The sequence below is a fragment of the Callithrix jacchus genome, chromosome 20 (genome assembly GCF_049354715.1).
Source record: "Callithrix jacchus isolate 240 chromosome 20, calJac240_pri, whole genome shotgun sequence".
Lineage (NCBI taxonomy): Eukaryota > Metazoa > Chordata > Mammalia > Primates > Cebidae > Callithrix > Callithrix jacchus.
Window position 1 is genome coordinate 30,715,615 of NC_133521.1, and position 14,472 is coordinate 30,730,086.

A 14,472-nucleotide genomic window follows, 5' to 3' on the forward strand; every position below is an offset into this window, starting at 1 on the left:
CAACAAAATAAATAACACTTTATAAAACTGTTTTATGTTTATTGACATACTTAACTAATAATAACAATAACAATAGCACTAATACTTTTTTTTTGGAATGAGTATAGTTTGATAAAAGAATTAATGAGTTAAAAATATTTAATCTGATGAACAGTTGTTATTTTATATCATAAATTATTCAGTTTTTAAAATCATAATTCAAACATGGTCTACTCTTATATTTGGTTGGTGTAAGACTCTTTTAATTCATAATCTCTCTCTCTCTCCTTCCCTTCTTTTCTCTTCCTCACTCCTCTCTCCTCCTCCTCTCTCTCTCATGCTAAGTTTATTATGAATAAACTGAGTCATTTTCCTATAACATTTTTCACATTCTGGATTCAGATTAATTGTATTCTTACAGAACGTCATGTTCCTCCTTTCCCTCTATGTCCTGCAACTGGGCTGGTAGGTCAGAGGCTTAGTTAGATTTAGGTTTAGATTTGTGTTAATAGTACTACATAGGTGGTGCTGTGTACTGTGTCACATCAAGAGGCACATAATGCCTGTGTTTTACTCTTTTAGTGTTAAGATTAATTTAGAGGACTCAGCTGTTGTCAGCCTGATTGAACCATTATGAAGTTCTTCAGCGACATCTTACTTAATTGTTTTAGCACTGATGATCCTTCATTTCATTAGGGGCTGAAAAAATGGTGATTATTTTTCTATCATTTTTCTGCATTTCTTAGTTGGAATTCTTAAGATAATTTTCTTTCATCAACTATTCGGTTAACCTACAATGCAATTTGTACAAAAATAGTGCAGAGTAAATGGTTGAATCTTTCCTTTTATTATTTGCAAAATAATTAGTTTAGTGGTTTAGCAACTTCCAAAGGTGACCAATTAGTTTTATTCAAGTATCATTTAAATTCAGATTTTAAAAAGCAAATCCATTGCTGATTTTTTTCAGTGTTCAAATTGTCTCATTTGTGGTAAATGGGAACTCTTTCAAGTTGCTCTGGATCCCTGACAACCCTGGTATAGCTCTTGATAACGTTCTTGTTTTATGGTATGAGACAGTGTGCCAAGTTCAGTGTATACCTTTTGTAGCCTTGTCCTCAAATTACCTATTTCTCCAAGGAGCGTGATTCCTTTTGCTGGTAAACAGTGTTTGGAGACCACAATCTAGGTCTCTGCACTGTCATTGCTACTGGACTTTCATTGCTTATAGGCTTTTTCAGTAGGCAGCTTATTTAAAAAGAGAAAATCATCATGAGCTTGTATTTATTTTCAATGTAAATGTTAGGATTATAGGGTTTCTTAATATAAATACTTTTTTGGTTTATACTTTTAAAGATGCCAAAATGCTTTGTTCCTAACAATATTGATGTAACTATTTATTTCTTTTAAAAGTATTATTACTAATATAGTGACCAACAGCAAGATTACTGAATAAAATGATAAATTTTTCTGCTCTTCTCTGTGTTTTGACAGCATATCTTATTGAGAACACAGTAAAAATACTGTGTTTTAAGGTCAGTTGGGATAATTGTTTTCTTTCTATAGTTGTGACGCCACCTGGATATACAGCAAGTTTCATTTGTCTTAAGCTTCTTCTTTATTTTTAATAATTGATTTTTCCCTCTTGTTTCTTTTTCATTTTTGATATGTAAAACATTTACATGGTTCAAAATCAACACTACATAGTGCGGTATGTTCAGAGAAATCTCTCTTTCATTCCTGTCTCCTCTTCCCTATTCCTTTACTCCTCTTATAGGTAACCAGCCACTCTTATTGGTTTATGTATTGTTTCATATTTTAAGCCAGTACATCATTTGGATAGATTCCTAAAATAGGGATTGCTAGTCAAATACATGTGCATATGTAAGTGGGCTAGATATTTTATAACACCATATTTTTAGTTAATTGTAACTGTAATCATATAGTCAAAAATGATAATGTAGTTCCTTCCTTTCATGGATTTTTACTTTATGTTGTCCTTTAATAGAAGGCTTTAAAATTTCAAGGTGAATGGGCCTTTCTGTTTCTTTGTTTTGTTTTTAAATTTCTAGTTTTATTGTATTATGATCAGAGTGTTGATCATAGTATTTCTAGATTATAGAACCATGGTATTTTCTTTGTTCTCTAGTATATAACCAAATTTTTATGACCATTCCATTTGCTATTGAAGAGGCATATTTTCTTTTTCTTTTTTTTTTTTTTTTGAAACGGAGTTTCACCCTTGTTACCCAGGCTGGAGTGCAGTGGCATGATCTTGGCCCACTGCAACCTCCGCCTCCCAGGTTCAAGCGATTCTCTTGCCTCAGCCTCCAGAGAAGCTGGGATTACAATCATGTGCTGCCACACCCAGCTAATTTTGTATTTTTAGTAGAGATGGGGTTTCTCCATGTTGGTCAGGCTGGCCTCAAACTTCGGACCTCAGATGATTCACCCACCTCGAACTCCCAACATGCTGGGATTATAGATGTGAGACACTGTGCCCAGCTGAGGAGGCATATTTTCTGTTATTAGGAGGTCATGTTTGATATATATATCCCTAAACCTATTTAATGCATTATGTCGTTCAAATCTTTTATGGTCTTACTTATTTTTTGTCCACCTAACAGGTCTTACTGAGAGTAGTTTATCAAAATCTCCTATTATTCGTGTATTTGTTTCTCCTTGCATCTCCCATAATTTCTACTTTATATGGATGGTGTTTGTGCTATTTTGGTGCATAGATAATAATAACTGTTACATCATCATTTTGAATTATGGCATTTAGCTCTCTAAAATATTACTCTTTGTCTTGTTAATGATCTTTTTAATCTATCTTAAAATCAATATCACAATCTATGCTTTTTTATTGCTTCTGTTGTTGTCACCACCCAGCTGTGACAGAATGGGCTTCCCAACCAAAATTTGTTTTGGATGTCAAGAGTGGTGATGCCACTCATACACCTGGAAGATATGAAAAGGTTATGGTTCACATAATGGGGCTCTCTGTGAGAGCAGGGCCGGCTCCTAAACAGGTTCAAAAGTAGCTTGAAGCCAGTAGTCCCAGCTGCTTCGGAGGCCTAGGATTGCTTGAGCTTAGGCGTTCAAGACCAGCCTGGTCAACATAGCAAAACCCTGGCAAAAAAAAAAAAAAAAAAGAAGGTGGAATTCCTCTTCTTGGGAAGAAATATTTTAAAGATAAAGAAATCACTTGAGAATATGGAAAATATACTAGATTGGCTTTTACTGTGGTTAAGGGTGGGGCTGTAATAATGGTTTTTATGCAGTCTGGGCCTTGTGTTGTTTGAACTTTCCACTGGTGCCAAAGGAGGGAACTCCTGAGCTTTCATCAGCTTGTTCAAATGTAGGACAATATTGGTTTCATTCCATTACTTTCTTTTCTTCTTAATGAGCTCCAATTATAGCATATTGTATCTTCCTTGACTGTCTTCTGTTTCACTGATTGCCATCTTAGAAGCTTTCTGTCATAATGACCTCTTTTTCCTTTTTTAAAATTTCATATTTATTTTCTTGGGAGTTTTACTGCTTTATTTCAGTGTGCCTTATTATATTTTTCTTCAAATATACTTTCTTTTATACAGCTTTTCCTCTTATGTCTTGGTCTGGTACTTCCTTACTGTCTTGTGAGTTTTTTTTAATGGTTTTAGGGTTTTTAATTTGACATTTTATAAAAAAATTTTAGTTCTCTTTTTTTAGCCCAAGGACTGGATAACCTCGCCTTCTATTAATAAAAATAAAAATGCCTACCTAGTCATAGATGGTTTCCTGAAATTGCAAATGTTCTGCCTGAAGTCTGAGCAAGAATATGCAAAAGGAAGTGCCATATTTCTTTGATTCGGAGATATTGGGTGACTGTTTACTGGCTTATTTAGGACTGTAAAATGTTTCCCCAAAATTTCCTTTCCCCATCTCATTTCATGCTATTTTGAGTCTCTGTCCAGCTGTGAAGGCCTATAACCTTGTGTTTATTCTGTTTGAAGTGTTGATTCTCATAAGAGAGAGCATTCAAATACGTAGATAAATTACTGAACTATTTAGTATGTTTATTGGGCAATGTTTGTTTTTCCCATTGGGAAGAAAAAAGGGGTAAAACGGAGAAGCAATTCATATTTCTGTGTCTTCCTGAGCTTAATCTAGAATTCCTTATTCTGTCTAAAATGGATTCTAGATGTTGGGAGACGGACAAATCTAGTCACATGGAATAGAATCCTTTGTTAAGGTGTTTGTTTCAAGCTTTCGGATTTTGGAAGATCAGTATTTCTAAACCTTTCTGTATTTGAAAAAGCTTAAAAAATTGACCTATATTCAGGAATGAACTGTATTTGTTCTAAGACTTCTTTTTTCACTCTTAGGTAAGAAAAATAAATTAATAAAAATGACAAGTAGAAGACTTGAGGAGTCCATGGGGGCTGTTCAGATGGGGTTGGTCAATATGTTCAAAGGATTTCAAAGCAAGGTTTTGCCACCCCTGAGCCCAAAAGTGGTTACAGAAGAAGAAGTAAACCAAATGGTAATGTATCAGGGAATTAATATGTAAAATACTTGATGCAGTCTCCTTAGGAGAATGATAGTTGCTACTTGGCCTTCTCAGAATGCCAAGCAGAATTACTGACTGATGAATATCAATTTAGTTTAATGGTAGCTTTCTGCAGAGTGTAGGTACCTTTTAAAGCCTGAGAAGTTTTGAAATTGCATACCTACTTCAAAGTAGAGGCTTGTTGAAGTGAGACTTTACAAATGAACTATTAAGATTTTCTTAATATTAGGTACCACCATGAAAAACTGTTGTTTGTTTCAAAAACAGTCAAATATCAGAATTTCATAGGATTCAATGTAATAATTTACTACCTACTGATTGGCAAGAGTAATTTTTGTTTGTATATTTATAGAACACAGATAATTAAAATAATGACTAAGTGGTATCTAAAAAAATATGTATTTTTTCTATTCTTTAAAAGAAAACTATTTATAACTTTATTTATAATGATTGGTGATAATTTAATTGTGAACCACATGCTATAGAAAATATTACTAAAAATGTATAGTGCCAGGGATAGTATTCACTACATTTTAAAAACTAATTTTAAGTTGCATTTCAACTAGAGAAATAAAATCAATCATTATTCTCTTTCATGGTAGTTGTTTGTACATATTTAAAGAAACTACTGGCGTTTTGCTCTTAAGACCTAATTATTTTAATTTAAATCACAATATACCTGACACCTCTTAACATTTTATTATCCTTATCTGGATTCCAATAAAATAAAAACTTAACCAAGTTGAAAGCTGTATTAGAAATATACCTTCATTTAAATGGATTCAATCACAGAAATAAAATTTGCAGAAAAATAAGCATTCTTAAAGTACATTGTATTTAACCCAAGGCAAAATAAATCAGCTAAGTTATGTATCTTCACATGTTAAAAAAAATCTTGGCATATACTTAAGCATTATGTAGCTGCCAATGATCATAATCTCCCTGCACATAAAATAGAACATTCCATAACTACAGTAACTATCATTGGTTCTGGGTAACGAATTCCTTGTTGAGTTAGTTTTATTTAAATGATAGGTTACATTTTTATCTCATAACATTGAAAAGGGTAAAAGCAATTTGTGTTCTTATTGGGGTGTCTGAATGTGACTGGCTGTAGAATCTGCTGTTTAGCTCAGAGCTCTTTCAAAGTGAGGTCTAAATACGCTCTTGTGGTGTCTCTAAAGTTCAAACTTATTCCTAAGTGATGGAGTCACACTTCCTATATCCTTTATAATTTTATAAGATTTCTCTCTAACATCATATAATAAACAAACAAAAGCTTTATTTGCATATTGTAATGTTATTCGAGAAATAGAGGTATTTCAAACTCCTTATTTTTGAAGCCCTTAAGTGATTTTACAAACAGAGTTTTATGCTCAGATGCCTCTTCTGAGCATAAATGTTAAGCTCTTTGGACATGTTTCTGTGCAATTTCTTAGACTTTTTTCCTCAGGTTCCTTTGTGTGATTCCTTCAAAATCATGAGGAAGCAGAAACCACATGTCATTTTACATTACTGTGCAAAGACCTCAAAAGTGCATGGGTACTTCTCTTACATAATTTACTTATTTTAAATATTTTATAAGAGAACTTAGTGGCATTCCAGAGTTATCCTGAGAGCTGCTGACACAAATTATTCATTACCAGTACTTATGAAAACACCTTTTCAGTACAACCACTTACGAATCTTTGGTTCTTATTGTTTTACTTTCTAGCTGATGCCCTCAGAGTTCCTAAAGGAAATGTCCCTTACCACCGAGCAGAGACTAGCAAAAACACGTTTGATGTGCCGACCGCAGATCATTGAACTCTTAGATATGGGAGAAACAACACATCAGAAGGTAGCTGCTTTCTGTCATACTTGCATATAAAGTGGACCTTGGCACAATGCAAAAATTCCAGAACAATAAGTAAAATTTCTTTCTTGGCTACCTAATCTTTTATTGGGTTAGTTTTCAATCCTCCTTTTCTGCCTCTGCATATCTTCATATCTGTGATATGGTGTGGTGAAGACTGCAATAAACAGGTGCAAACCTCTTTTAAAATAACTTTCGACTAGTCACACTTCTTAGCTACTTCCAAATACTATTTGACACTATGGTTTACACAGGTTAGGAGTAACTGTAAGAATTATGTTAGTCAAGCCCAATTAAGTTATTGTCTTAGTTTAACAAATAATCTCTCCTTACCTGAGCCACCCACTAGAAAGGAAGGAGGTGGAATTGTTAAAGTAGGCATTCATTTTCATCTGTTCTGGCTCATTTCCAATAATATGTATCCTTTCAGTTTCTAAAGAATAGCAGTTGGCCGGGCGCGGTGGCTCACGCCTGTAATCCCAGCACTTTGGGAGGCCGAAGCGGGTGGATCACGAGGTCAAGAGATCGAGACCATCCTGGTCAACATGGTGAAACCCCGTCTCTACTAAAAATATAAAAAAAAATTAGCTGGGCATGGTGGCGTGTGCCTGTAATCCCAGCTACTCGGGAGGCTGAGGCAGGAGAATTGCCTGAACCCAGGAGGCGGAGGTTGCGGTGAGCCGAGATCGCGCCATTGCACTCCAGCCTGGGTAACAAGAGCGAAACTCCGTCTCAAAAAAAAAAAAAAAAAAGCAGTTTTGTCGTGTTTCTATATTCAAATGTAAAGCGTACATTCTAGGCTTTAGGAGCATATAATTATTAAAGGTCTGGTTTCCTATTGTTTAATTAATTTCTAAAATTATATCCTTTACTTTTAATGCACAAATTATGGTATGAACCTCCAATCGTTGGGCTGCTGAAGATTAACCTCTTCTCAAAGAGTTCCCCAGAATTTTCCTCTGAAAATTCCTGAGAGTTTTTCAATGTTATATTCCTCATGAAGAATGAGTCTTCGAGGCTTGTCTGCTCTTACTGCTACGCCGTTGCTTCCCTTGTCCAGGGTTTGCATAAACTTCACCATTTTGAGCATGGCTAGCTTTCTATTGCTTTGTCTGTTCCCTACAACAACCTTCTAAATTTGAGGGGAGGGAACATGGTCTTTTCCAAGACATTTATTCTAATTCAGGGCCATTTCCTCTTTTCTGAAAGCATAACACGAATCTGGCTATGAGGAATTTATCATGTGTACTACTAGTGTATGTGTAATGTGTTTTGACTGCTATAAAGGATGAGGAAATCAGATCACTTTCCATTACATCATCTCTCCTCTCCTCTTAATTCAGTTGGTTATTTTTAAATTTATATTCTGAATTTAACCATTTATCTCTTAGATTGGTGTTAGTCATCTACTAATTTCTTCAAGAAGAGCTTATGAAGACTGTGTTTCTTTGTTTTATGTGTCTGATAATATTTGTGTCTTGCCTTTATACTGAACTGCAGATTTGTTACTTATGAAATTCTTGGGCCACAAATTCTCATAACAGCTTGGCTGTTCCTCACAACCTTCTGACTTTAAATGATGGTATGTAGAAGTCTGAAGCCAGCTTGATTTCTCCCCTTATAAATTAATCTTTTAGCCCATGTGCCCAAAGATTGTTTTTTTTTTGTTTGTTTGTTTGTTTGTTTTTTTTTTTGAGACGGAGTTTCGCTCTTGTTACCCAGGCTGGAGTGCAATGGCGCAATCTCGGCTCACCGCAACCTCCGCCTCCTGGGTTCAGGCAATTCTCCTGCCTCAGCCTCCCGAGTAGCTGGGATTACAGGCACGCACCACCGTGCCCAGCTAATTTTTTGTATTTTTAGTAGAGACGGAGTTTCACCATGTTGACCAGGATGGTCCCGATCTGCTGACCTCGTGATCCACCCGCCTCGGCCTCCCAAAGTGCTGGGATTACAGGCTTGAGCCACCGCGCCCGGCCCCCAAAGATTGTTTTTACTTGAAGTTCAGTATTAGGATAACACTACATTATTCCTTAGGTACTGTGGGCCTTTATTTTATTTTCAGAAAGTTTTTCTTGAATTATGAAGTGTTTTTTTCATATTATTTTTTGATTATGAATATGTTGGACCTTCTTTGTCTGGCCTTTTACAGCTTGCTTTTCCTCTCTCGCTTATTTGTAACTTTCTGTTCATTTCCATTTCATTGTCCTTACATTCATTAGGCTATCCTCTGTGTCCCTTTTTTTGAATTATGTATATGTGTTTTTATGCTTCATTTTTGACCAGACCAGACCTAATTCAACAGACCTCTTTATAATCCCACTTCTCACCACTTCCTCCACCACCATTCCAGCTTAAGCCACCATTATTTAGAATACTGACATAGCTTTTCTGTTTCTATCTCATTCTTCCTCTGCCCCGGTTATCACAAAGCAGTAAGAGTAATTTTTAAAAATGTAAACATATCACTTCCATGTTGTCTCATAGCATTTGACACAGTGAGCATCACTTTTTGTACCTTCTTATTCACTTGTATCTGACATGGTATACTCCTTTGATTTTTTGCTTATTTTATTTGTTGGATTATTTACTCATTTCTGATCACTAAATATTAGAGCGCTTATTACTTGGCACTTGAACTTCTTTCTCTTCTGAACTTGCTCCTTAAGTGATCTCTTCTAGAAAGAAAGGCTTTAAATCTACTTTTGGATGATTACTTTTATATTTATATCTCCTGCCACAGTCTATCCCCTGACTATATGAGGGAATGGGAGGTGGCTGCCCTTTTAGATAGACAGCCAAGAGAAGGCCCCTCTAAGATGACTTCTAAGTAGAGGTCTGAAGCAAGTCATGTGAAGGTTTGAGAACAGCACTCCAGTTAGAAGGGAAAGCAAGTGCAAAAGTCAGCTCAATGTATGGTTGGCAGCTCAAACTTAATGTATTTAATATCTAATTGTAGCTTTACATTCCGTCTCTAAAAGCCTGATCTTTCCTCTTTTGTCTCTTTCCTCCAGCTTTTCATACCCCTACTTATCTGCTTTCCCAGACCAAACACTTTGGAGTTGTATCTCTGATGCCTCTCTCTTTGTTACATCTTGTGATCCAATGATAAGTTCTGTAAATTCTGCCTTCACAAATGCATCTTTAATCAGACCAATTCTCACCATATTCTCCACCACCATTCCAGTTTAAGCCACCATTATGTGGAATATCAAAATTGCTTCCCTGTTTCCATCTCATTCTCCCCCAGCCCCTATTATCACAAAGCAGTAAGTGATTTTTTAAAACGTAAATCAGAAAAAAACATGCTATTTCCACGTTTAAAACCATCCAGTAACTTCCTGTTACTCTCATAATAAAATCTAAACTCAGTGCCATAACCTCTAAGGTCCTGTACTATCTAGTTCTGCCTCCCTCACGGACCTCTTTCCCTTCTTCTCTTCTCCCTCTCCTTCTCTTCTCACTGTGTTTTTCCTGTGCTACTCTTCAAGCACTCAGAGACAATTTCCACCTGAGGGACTTTGCGCTTGCTTTCCCTTCTAACTGGAGTGCTACTCGCAAACCTTCGCATGACTTGCTTCAGACCTCTACTTAGAAGTCATCTTAGAGGGGCCTTCTCTTGGCTGCCTGTCTGAAAGAGCGGCCACCTCCCATTCCCCTATCTCCTTGTCCTGCTTTAGCTTTCTTCACAACCTTTCCCTTCCTGACTTTATATTACGTATTTCTCTATTTTTTGTACGATCACTTGAGCCTCAAGAACGTCAGCTTCATGAGGTTAGGGGATTTCTTTGGCTTTGTTCACCACTATATATTCAGCATGCACAAGAGAACCTGGCACATGTTGGAAACTCAGTATTTATTGAATGAAGACATGAATTTTTAATCTCTCCTAACTGGTCACTTATTTACATTCTTAAATATTTGCTTTGTGCTCTTTGATCTTTTTTTCCATTATGTTCTTTGAGCTTATAGTGAAATGATGTAGTTAAGACTGATTGCTTCATGGCAGAATTTAATTAGCCAGAAATTAAAGAATATATACTGTATTATTCCACTTATATAATCAAGAAAACTAACCTATGATGTGAGAAATAGATTAGCCATGTTACCTTTGTCATAAATCAAGTGACCATATATTTAATCATTGGTTTTGGGGCTTTCTAATCTTTTACATTTATTTTTATGATAAATCTTGTGCTAATATCTCATGATCTTAATTATGATAAATCTTGTGCTAATATCTCATTATGTTAATTACTGTGGTAAGTAACAGTATATGACATGTAATAATATAATTATAATGTTTTGCTACCTGATACGGCAAATCCTCCTATCTTGTTCTTCAAATGTATCTTGTCTGTTCTTGGTCCTTTGCATTTCCATATAAATTCAATCAGTCTTTTCATTAAAAAAAATACCTGCTGGGATTTTTTTTAATGATTGCATTGAACTTTTAAATAAATTTGGGGAGGATTTGAAATCCTTAAAATATTGAGTCTTTCAATTCATGAAAATAGTATATTCCTGAATTCAATTAGAGCTTCCTTAATTTCTCTCAATAATGTTTTTAGTTTCTGGATAAAGGTCCTATACATCTTTCATTCGATTTATTTCAATGTGTTTTACATTTTAGGATACTATTTTAAATAATAATTTCCTAAATGTTCATTGCTAATACAGAGATATAGGGTTGATTTTTGTATATTGACTTTATAGTCAGTGACCTTAATATTTGCTTATTAATTCTAATAAGATAATTATTAGAATTATTTATTTGTAGGTTATTTTGAATTTTCAAAATAAACAATTACTTTGGGGAAAATGACAGTTTCATTTCATCTTGTTTGATTTCTAATACTAAAATAACCTTGAGTTTCTGAGACAAACCCAGCTTGGACATGATGTGTTATCCATTTTATACAGTGCCAGTTTCAGTTTCAGTTTACAAATGTCTCTCTCTCTCTTTCTCTCTCTTTCATCTATCTGTCTGTCTAGCTATGGTTTATGAGTGAGATTGGCCTATAGTTTTCTTTTCCCTCAGTGTCTTTCTCAAGTATATAAAGGAGGTTATGCTGACTTTATAAACTGAGTTGGGAGACATTTCCTTTTTTGTTTTTCTTTTCTTTGGGACAGTTGCTATAATACTTGAATTGTTTCTTTTATGCTTGGTAGAATTTGCTTGTAAAGCTATCTGGGTTTGGAGTTTTCTCTGTAAAAGGTTTTTGTTTACAGATCTGATTTTTATAATAGTTTTAGAGCTATTCAGATGTTCTATTTCTTTGTGTGCCAGTTTTGATAAATTTTTATTGTTTTTTTCTAGGGTTTTGTATTTTATCTATATTTTCAGATTTATTGACATAATATTTATTATCTTCTTACTGAGTTCGGGTTCTGTTGTAATATTCCTATTTCCATTCTTTGTATTTGTTCTTTGTGCCTTCTGTCTTACTTTCTTGATCAGACTCACTAGGTATTTTGTCAGTTTTAGAGACCTGAATTTCACTTTGTTGTTTTCATAGTACAGTTGCTTTTATTTCATTAATTTCCTCTCTTGTTTTTGTCATGCTAATTTTGTTCTTTCTTTGGGTTTATGTTGCTGTTTATTCTAACTTATTAAGATGGATACTTACAGCTGCAGTTTTTAAACTATGTGCCAAGATGCCCCAGGGTGTAACCATGAACTCACAGGGCATCATGGGATAGTCTAAATTTTCAAGGGAAACCTGGCAATACCCAAAATCGGTTGGATGCTAAACAGGCTACTAGCTTGGGGTAAGTAGTAGTTTCGGCCTTAGATGATCCTGTATTCACTTTGATGATGTCATACTTTACAAACCTGGCTTCTCAGTGACTGGTTAGATAAAAAGCAAGTACTTTGTGAAAATCTAAATAGAACAGGAAATGAGGGGGCCAAGTCCAAATTGGTTCTGTTGTGCAGTGCCAGCTAGTGCACACATCCTATTAGTAAGCTTGTTATTTTGATTATTGTTTTGTATAATAAGAATTCATTGAGAGTAACCATGTATTTCCCCCTTTATTATTTTCCTTTCCTTCCTGGATCTCTGAATTTCTAAGATAAATTCTCTTCTCCATAAAGAAGACCCTTTGGTATTTCCTTTAGAAGTTGGTAACAACATTTTTAAATTTTCATTTCTCTGAAAATGTCTTTATTCAAACTTTGTTTTTGAAGGGACTTTTCCCAGGTAAAAAATACTCTGCCTGCAGAGTTTTTTTTTTTTTTTCAGGATCTAAAAAAATTTATTCCTCTTCCTTCTGACTTGTGTTATGTTGAAAAGTAGGCATGTATTTTTGCTCCTTGGAAGTTAAATATTCTTTTTTCTTCCCTTCAGTTTCTGTCACACATTCTTTTGTCCTGTGATTTCAGTGCTTTTATAATTATGTAGCTGGGTATGGATTTTTTTTGGGTATTTCCCATCTTTAGTTTTAATATCCACAGGTCTATGTAGTATTTTATTATCTTCCCCGGTCACTTTTGGCAGTGTGTGACTGTAACAATAATTTACTCTTTCATCTGAAGTTTTCAGGAATTGACCTGGATCAGGCATTATTCCAGCCCTTTCCGTCAGAAATTATATTCCAGAACTACACTCCCTGTGAAGTCTATGAAGTTCCACTGACTTTGAGGAACAATGACAAAGTGAGTATGTTCTCTGGGAATGAACTTTTCCAGGATATATGAAAATGGGTTAAAGTAAATTAGGATCTGGAAAGATCTCTGGTAAGTTCTTTAATTTGATAGACTCAGGACAATAGTATGGACACATGTTCTTTGATTATAAGCTTAAGGGAGACAAAGCTGTGTCTGTCTGTTTGTTGCTGTATGTTAAGTCCTAACCAGTGCCTAACAAGTAGTGAGCTCTCAACATGTGCACTAACTTTTGTGGATTAAAGCATTGACCAGATGAATGTCATGAGATTTTCAAGTATGAAAAATTGAGCTAGGTTTTTGTTTAAGACAGGGAAATTACTATTAATGTTTATGTAATCTTCATTAGAGACCCTATTTCCCCAATTCAAGGTATAAACTCTAATCTTAAGAATTGCGATTGTTGAGCATTTATATTTATATTCTGCAAATTGTACCTTTTAAATATCTTTCTTTTTCACTTCCAAAAAGTGTAGGTCCCTTTCCTTATTTTCTGTCTTCTTCTTTCTGTCGGAGATAGCCTTCAGAGTTTGTCTACAGTCAGTTTTGGAAGGCTTCTCTCACTGCCTGTATCTTGTCTCTTTGTAATTGCAACAGAAGATTTCTTTTCCAGCCTAATGACTTTTTCTTTAGAGATAAATTGGGGTTTATTTCAAGAAAAGAGCAGAAGTTCAGCGTGAAGCACACTTGAGTGTGAAAAGTAATCAGATGTGGAGGAAAGCATTGGAGAAACAGGAAACTCTGGTTATAAAGACAAGGAGGAGTACTTTCAGGGGTCTAAGAACATGAAGACAAACAGTTCTAGCTATAAGACAAAATAGAAAATAAGTGAAGACTATGCAAGAATCCCCAGAAAATGGGAAGACTTGCAGTTACATTTGGTACAGTAGCTCATTAAGGGAATCAGTGATGCCTCGCAGAGATCAAAGGGTGACTTAGTGACAGCAAAGCCAGACTCTGGAGAAAATGGTCTGTTTCATTCTTTTCTGCAGTAGCATTAGTAAGATAGGCTCACGGGACAGAAGCGAAAGAGAAGGAAAAGATCCCGAGGTGCACAAGGTTACATTCCTAGACCTCGGAAGAGGAGCATTGCACAGACATTAGGACTCTATCTTTCCGTGCAGTTCGGTTCTCTCTTCTGACTCTCTTCTCCCTTTCTATATTACTTTTTGACTCTGGCTGAGGTATTTTTAGACTGCTAAAATGGTACAGTACAAAGCATCCTTTGGCCGGCCCTCTCTGACCTTAAACAAGAAATGGTCATCAGTGGTTGTTTAATAGCAAGTTGGGGTAAAGGGCATGTGTGAATTTTGTCTGCCAAACACTCAGTTCTCATGGATAACCCAACATCTCTTGTTAAGATGCAGCCAGAGTGTTGGCCACATGGAAAGAGGGTCCCATCCAAGGAATGTCCAGCTACCA

General features: G+C 35.3%; 1 protein-coding gene across 21 annotated transcripts in view; it reads left to right on the forward strand.

Moving 5' to 3' along the window:
* The window catches only part of HYDIN (HYDIN axonemal central pair apparatus protein), a 516,394-nt gene that overhangs the window by 118,580 nt on the left and 383,342 nt on the right, over window positions 1–14,472 (forward strand). For 18 of the 21 annotated variants that reach the window (XR_008478211.2, XR_013530165.1, XR_013530166.1 and 15 more), the window contains 3 exons: window positions 4,347–4,504; window positions 6,246–6,371; window positions 12,922–13,041. Coding sequence is in view for 12 of the 21 variants with exons in the window: in XM_078357699.1 (XP_078213825.1) it covers window positions 4,347–4,504; window positions 6,246–6,371; window positions 12,922–13,041 (404 nt within the window). In the remaining 9 variants the exon portion in view is untranslated. The remainder of the gene's footprint in view (window positions 1–4,346; window positions 4,505–6,245; window positions 6,372–12,921; window positions 13,042–14,472) is intronic. The other 3 variants (XM_035282176.3, XM_054248691.2, XM_078357704.1) reach the window with 1 other exon arrangement.